The sequence below is a fragment of the Monoraphidium neglectum genome (genome assembly GCF_000611645.1).
Source record: "Monoraphidium neglectum strain SAG 48.87 unplaced genomic scaffold scaffold03883, whole genome shotgun sequence".
Taxonomy (NCBI): Eukaryota; Viridiplantae; Chlorophyta; class Chlorophyceae; order Sphaeropleales; family Selenastraceae; genus Monoraphidium; species Monoraphidium neglectum.
In genome coordinates this window covers 1-5,454 of record NW_014009746.1, presented here as the reverse complement: position 1 = coordinate 5,454, position 5,454 = coordinate 1, and the positions used below count along the sequence as shown (strand labels likewise).

The following is a 5,454-nucleotide window of genomic DNA, read 5'->3' as shown; positions in this document are numbered from 1 at the left end:
CCCCCAGACACATCACCCTGCGCCCCTGAACCCCCCCCTGCGCCCTCACCATGAACGACAGGTTGATGGTTGTCTCCACTATGGCCTCGCCCCTGAAAAAGCCGCCATACTGGGGGTCGTCCCGGAATATCTGCTCAAATATCGACTGCATGTTGAACGGGAAGCCGCCCGCACCGGCGCCGCCCTGCGTGACAGGAAGAAAGGGCGCGCAGCAGAAAGGAGGGGGAAGCCACGTGAGGGGACCATGCGACCGGCGGGGGCGCCTGGCGCGCCTGCAATGCGTGGCACGCCCGGGCCCAACTGCGCCCGTTGCGCCGCCGCTGCTGCTGCTCGCTGCACCCACGGCGCAGCCGCTCCGCAGCACAAGTCTGTTTCCAGCGCCACCCCCCCGGCCCTAGGCCTTGCTCCAGGGCGGCTGACCCCGGCCCGCCCCGCCGCCTACCGGGAAGCCGCCGCCAAAGCCGCCGCCACCAGGGGCGCCACCCTCCGTCTCCATCTGCTCAACCCCTTCCCGGCCCTGTTGGGGTGCACGGGGCGCCAGCGGCCGCGGGCAGCAGAGTCGCGGGGGAGGTCAGTCGCAAGGGGCAACAGACGTGTCGCAACTTTGTGCTTTGAGCACCCAAACGTGGCGCGTGTCCACGGACAAGTTACGACACAGGTTATACCAGCAAGCAAGCGACACCCCCTCAAACCGTCACGACTCGTATCAGCTCTGCGTTGCATATAAACACACGCGTCTGTTCCTCGATACTTGCAAACACGCACCGACAGACCTGTGTGTGTGTGTGTGCACACTTACGCATCCCCAGTCCCTATGCATGCCCTCTTTAGCAAAAGCAACTTACCCCCTGCCCCTACAAAAAGTTGACCCACCAGTGTGTCGTGCAGCCGCCGCTTCTCGGGGTCCCTCAGCGCCTCATACGCCTTGGACACCGCCTGAAACTTCCGGGCCGCCTCCGAGTCATCCTGGAGGACATGAAACGTTGCATCAAGAGGGGGCCCTCGCATGTGTGCGTGCGTGCGTGCGGGGCGGCTGGGTGCTGGCAGGGGCGTCTGTGGTTTGTTGTTGACGCAGGCCGGCTGGCGCCCGGCCGTCGCTGCGGGGCGCGCGCCGCTCGAGGCGCACGGAAATGCTGCGCCGCGAGCCAAGGCACCGAGCTGCGCTAGCGGCAGCCTGCGCTTCGCAACCCCTGTCCCCGCTGCCTCGTGGCTCTCAGCGACGCCACGCCCAGTCCCCGACCGCCGGTCGCTTGCGTCCCCTTGGCCCCCGCCACGCCAACCGCCTCAACCGCCCGAAACCGCCTGGCCCCTGACCCCCTCGCAAAACCTTGCCTTGTTGGTGTCTGGATGGTACTTCTTCGCCAGCTTGTAGTAGGCTTTTTTGATTTCCTGGTCGCTGGCGCTGCGGGGCACACCCAGGACGTCGTAGTAGTCACCGGCGGCGGCTGCGGTGACGCGGCGGGTGACGCGGGGTGCGAACCGTTGTCAGCTGCACAGCCAGGGTGGTTGGTGCCCGGCGGGAGGGCCCGAGCGAGCCGGACTGGCGGCGCGCAATACTCGCAGAGTGCTTTCGAATGCACGTTCAAATTGCATGGCGTTGCAGGCACGTCGGGATGTGTGGGACACAGGCGGCGGCGCCGATGCGCACCTGCAGTGGTGTGGAACCCCCGCGTGCCGCCGATGCTGCCACTGCCGAAGCTGCTGCTCCCTGCGCCGCCACTGGTGATGCTGCAAGGGCCTGCCTGCCACGGCTGTTGCTGGATCGCCGCCCGCAAGGGCAACGCTCCGCCGTATGAGCAGAATGCCCCTGCAGCGCAAGCGGTCGTGTGCAGACTCGCAGTGAGTGCAAGACGCCACCAGCGCCGGCCAGCTTGATATGCATACCGCGCACGCCTACAGCATATGTATTGACGTGTAGTATCATGTGCGCCCACTAGCGGCCGTGGAAACCCGCGGGGTGGCCGCTCACCTGGAACGAGCTGCTGCACGCCCTGCTGCACCAGAAGAGCAGAGCTGCCTGCACCGCTTTGCAACTGATGTAGTGCGACGTTCAATCCCCTTACGAATGTCTGTGCGCCCTCGCCTCGGTGCGCGAGCGTCTGCACCAGCCCTTTCATAAGCAACATGGCTGCTGCCAGCCGCCTTTTGGCGGTGAGTGCTCGAATGCAACAATTGATCACTATCACATGCCACACCGCCGCACTAGACGGTGTGCCAGGTCGGTTCTAGAATAATGGCACAAGGGATCAGCAGTCTCGGGAACGGCGCGTCCGTAATTGTAGTCGCACTTAAATCGGTCACTCAAATAAACATATGTTGACTGGTTGTCCTCTGGGGCACTTCTCACTAGTGATCTGGCGGGGTGCTTCGTGCACAACCGCAATGTATGAACAGCGTGTACCACGCCAACGTGATTATTTGCACATGAGTATACCGATGACATATCTATCAAGCGAGCAACCCAATCGGGAGACACCTCGCTGATGTCGTCCTTTGCACTGTCAGCGTGCTGATCGTGTATAAGAAGTCGAGGCCGAGCCAACGAGCCATTTGAACACAGCTCCAGCAAACGTACAGCCGGGGTGCGGGGCGCCGCGAACTCGGCGCATCGCCTAGTCTCTGGCAGGTGCAGCAGAGCACAAGCAGCGGGCTCGCGCCGGCGCCTGCGCAATGACGGCGCTCGCGCCGGTCGTGGCCTTCTGGCGTGAGTTCGATCTCGACAACAAATGGCGGTCCAAGCTGGATGAGGTGCGGCGCGGCCGGCACGATGCCCGGGAGGCGACATCCGTGCAATCGAGCAGCTTCTCGCTTGCCGCGCTTTACCGGCAGCCTGCGCCAGTTTAACTCGGCCCTGCCTCCACAGCGAGGGCCGCTTGACTCCACCGCCTTTACTGTAAGCCGTGCACTGAACATGAATGCAGCCGCCGATGACGACGCGCCCTGCCGCGTCTCCTTGCGCCCATGCGCAAAATGCCGGGCCGCAGGTGGGCCTGAAAATTGCGGAGCACCAGGAGCAGTCGACCTCCAGCCGCCGCCTGCTGGCGGAGGCCACCAAAGACTGGAAGCGCACGTCCGGCGAGGCGGGTGCGGGCGCGGCCGCTGCTGGGGACTGGCGGGCTGGGCCGGGGCTTGGGCTGGGTCGAGGGGGCCGGGAGGGGGTCGGGGCACAACACTGCCAGCCGCGTTGTCAAATGAATGCAGCGCCGGCAGGGCGTCATCTTCAACCAAAATGCAGCCGTGCAACACACGAGCGGCAGATGCAGGGATCGCTGCATGCGGCTGCCAATGAAATCGCCCACGCGGGCCAACGCTGCGCCGCCCTGCCTGCCTGGACCCAGGCAAGGCGTCTGGCCCCATGGTGAAGCGATACCAGGAAGAGGTGGACTCCCTAACCAAGCGCGCGCGGCACGCTGAGTCAGCATTTTTGGAGCTGTACCAGGAGCTGTATGAGGTGGGTCGGCTCGCACGTGGCCGTGGCGCTCTGCTGTGATTTGGGTGCTGAGGGTGTTGGCAATGCGGTGGCGGGGCGCCAGCATGCACACCACCAAGCTTATCTGTCTGTACGCAGCCCCACCAACCGTCTCAGCAACCTCCATGACGCAGGCCCCCGACCCGGCGGCGGCGCTGTCGGCGGCGCTGGAGGCGCAGGCGCATAGCGCGCAGCTGGAGGCCCAGGTGGGGCGTGGAGGTCGCTGCGTAGCCGCAGGGTGTTTTTTGGGGGGCAGGGACAGGCGGGGACGCCTGGCAGGCTTTTTCCGCCACCCCTTTGGTGTCTGAGCCCAGCGGCCGGGCCCCTTGCAGCATCGTTTACGGGTTGGGTTATCAAAGTCAGCCGCACACATGAAACATACGAAACACTTGCGCACACGCATCATCGCCCATGCAGGCGCAGCACATGGGCGTGCTCTCATCATCACGTCCCTGCCTCTCCTTGCCTCAAATACTCACCTCTGAATCCACTAAACATATGAAGACCCATTCACCTGTGCCCGTTCAAACACATGTGCACGGGCGCACACGCGCACACCCACCCACACACTTATACACACACACTCTCTCTCTCTCATGCACGCACACTCACTCACCAGCGCCACCTAAACCCAACCCCGCCCTCAGGTGCGCAAGCTGTCGAGTGAGCTGGCGGAGTACAAGGCGGAGAGCAAGGCCATCAGGAACCAGGACCTCACAATCCGCAAGCTGGTGGGACACACTGCGGGGTTTGGGGGGTGGCCCCGCGACGGCGACGCCGCGGAAAGCACCTCGCTGGGCCGCCAGGGGCGGCGCGGGCGGCCCCTGGCGTCGTTGAGCGTTGCGCTGCGTATTGTGGGCTGCTTGCGCCGCCATCGCTTGCCGGTTGAGAGCATGATGTTTGGGCCTGCTAAAGGTGCGTTGGTGACGGCGGAGCCTACTGCATGTCACTGATGATGCTGTGTGCAGGAGGAGGCGGCAAGGGAGCTGCAGGCGGCGCTGGATGCGAAGGAGGAGGAGCTGCAGGCAGCTAAGAGGGAGGCGGCGGCAGAGGCGGACGCCGCGGTGGTGTCGCGCATGCAGGTCGGCGGAGGGGTTTCTGTTTCGCCCTCCTTCAAGTGTCTGTGCAAGGGGCTTGTCGGCGACTTGGCGCCCGGATGGTGCAGGCTGCAGCCGTGATGCAGGCATTTGCCTTTTGAATTGCTTCGTGGCGCGTTGACACGTCATGCCACTGTTTTGCACAATGGAACGGTCACGTTGCGAATCGAGCGGCGCCATCATGCACCCCTTCATCAACCGCCGCCCCTCAACTGCCATGCGATGGCGCAGGAGCGCGAGTCTGAGCTGGCAGAGATGCTCGCGAGCGCCCAGGCCAGCCTGGAAGCCATGCAGAAGCTGCACACCGCGGCCCAGAACCAGCTGTTTGAGCTGCAGACGCGCAGCGAGGAGGCGGAGGTCGGGAAGCAGGTGGGCAGCTGCTGGGAAGCTGCAGGTGGCCGGGGTGCCTTCTATGCGGCACACATCCTCTCAACTGCTGTGCACCTTACAAGAGCTAGGCAGGCCACGAATGCAAGGCAACGCCTGCAGCACAGGAAGCGCAAACAATGCGCGTTGTGCAAACGATAACCACTTTGTGAACACGTGTGGATACGAGCGGCATGCAGTGTCATGATTCCCACAGCAACCCCTTCCCACACACCCGGCGAGCCTTGCCCTTACTGCTCCTACTGCCTTGCCCTCTTGCACGTTGCAACAGGTGCAGTGGGAGCAGGCCGCGGAGGAGGTGGAGCGGGTGCAGGGGCGCATGGCGGCGCTCGAGGCGGAGAAGCGGCTGCTGCAGCAGAGACTGACGGAACACACGACTGAGCAGGTACGCGGGCGCGCGAGAGCGCTTGCGCTTGCGCATGTGTGTGTGTGTGTGTGTGTGTGTGTGTGTGTGTGTGCGTGCGTGCGTGCGCGTGGATATGCAATTGTGCGTGCGTGCAC

At 64.2% G+C, this 5,454-nt stretch overlaps 2 protein-coding genes across 2 annotated transcripts; one reads left to right on the top strand and one right to left on the bottom strand.

Annotated features, from left to right (window-relative positions):
• Nucleotides 1-1,969: 1,969 nt before the first annotated feature.
• On the bottom strand, nucleotides 1,970-2,126 carry MNEG_13531 (hypothetical protein; the record flags this gene model as incomplete). Its single annotated transcript, XM_014037998.1, has 1 exon — nucleotides 1,970-2,126. A coding segment is annotated over one exon (157 nt), but the record flags the coding sequence as incomplete, so codon positions are not given.
• A 544-nt stretch (nucleotides 2,127-2,670) lies between these two features.
• Nucleotides 2,671-5,024, top strand: MNEG_13530 (Protein CASP; the record flags this gene model as incomplete). Its single annotated transcript, XM_014037997.1, has 8 exons — nucleotides 2,671-2,748; nucleotides 2,985-3,084; nucleotides 3,339-3,451; nucleotides 3,604-3,675; nucleotides 4,117-4,200; nucleotides 4,438-4,551; nucleotides 4,798-4,935; nucleotides 5,019-5,024. 8 exons carry the CDS (start codon nucleotides 2,671-2,673, stop codon nucleotides 5,022-5,024), a joined length of 705 nt encoding a protein of 234 aa, XP_013893451.1.
• Between the last annotated feature and the right edge of the window lie 430 nt (nucleotides 5,025-5,454).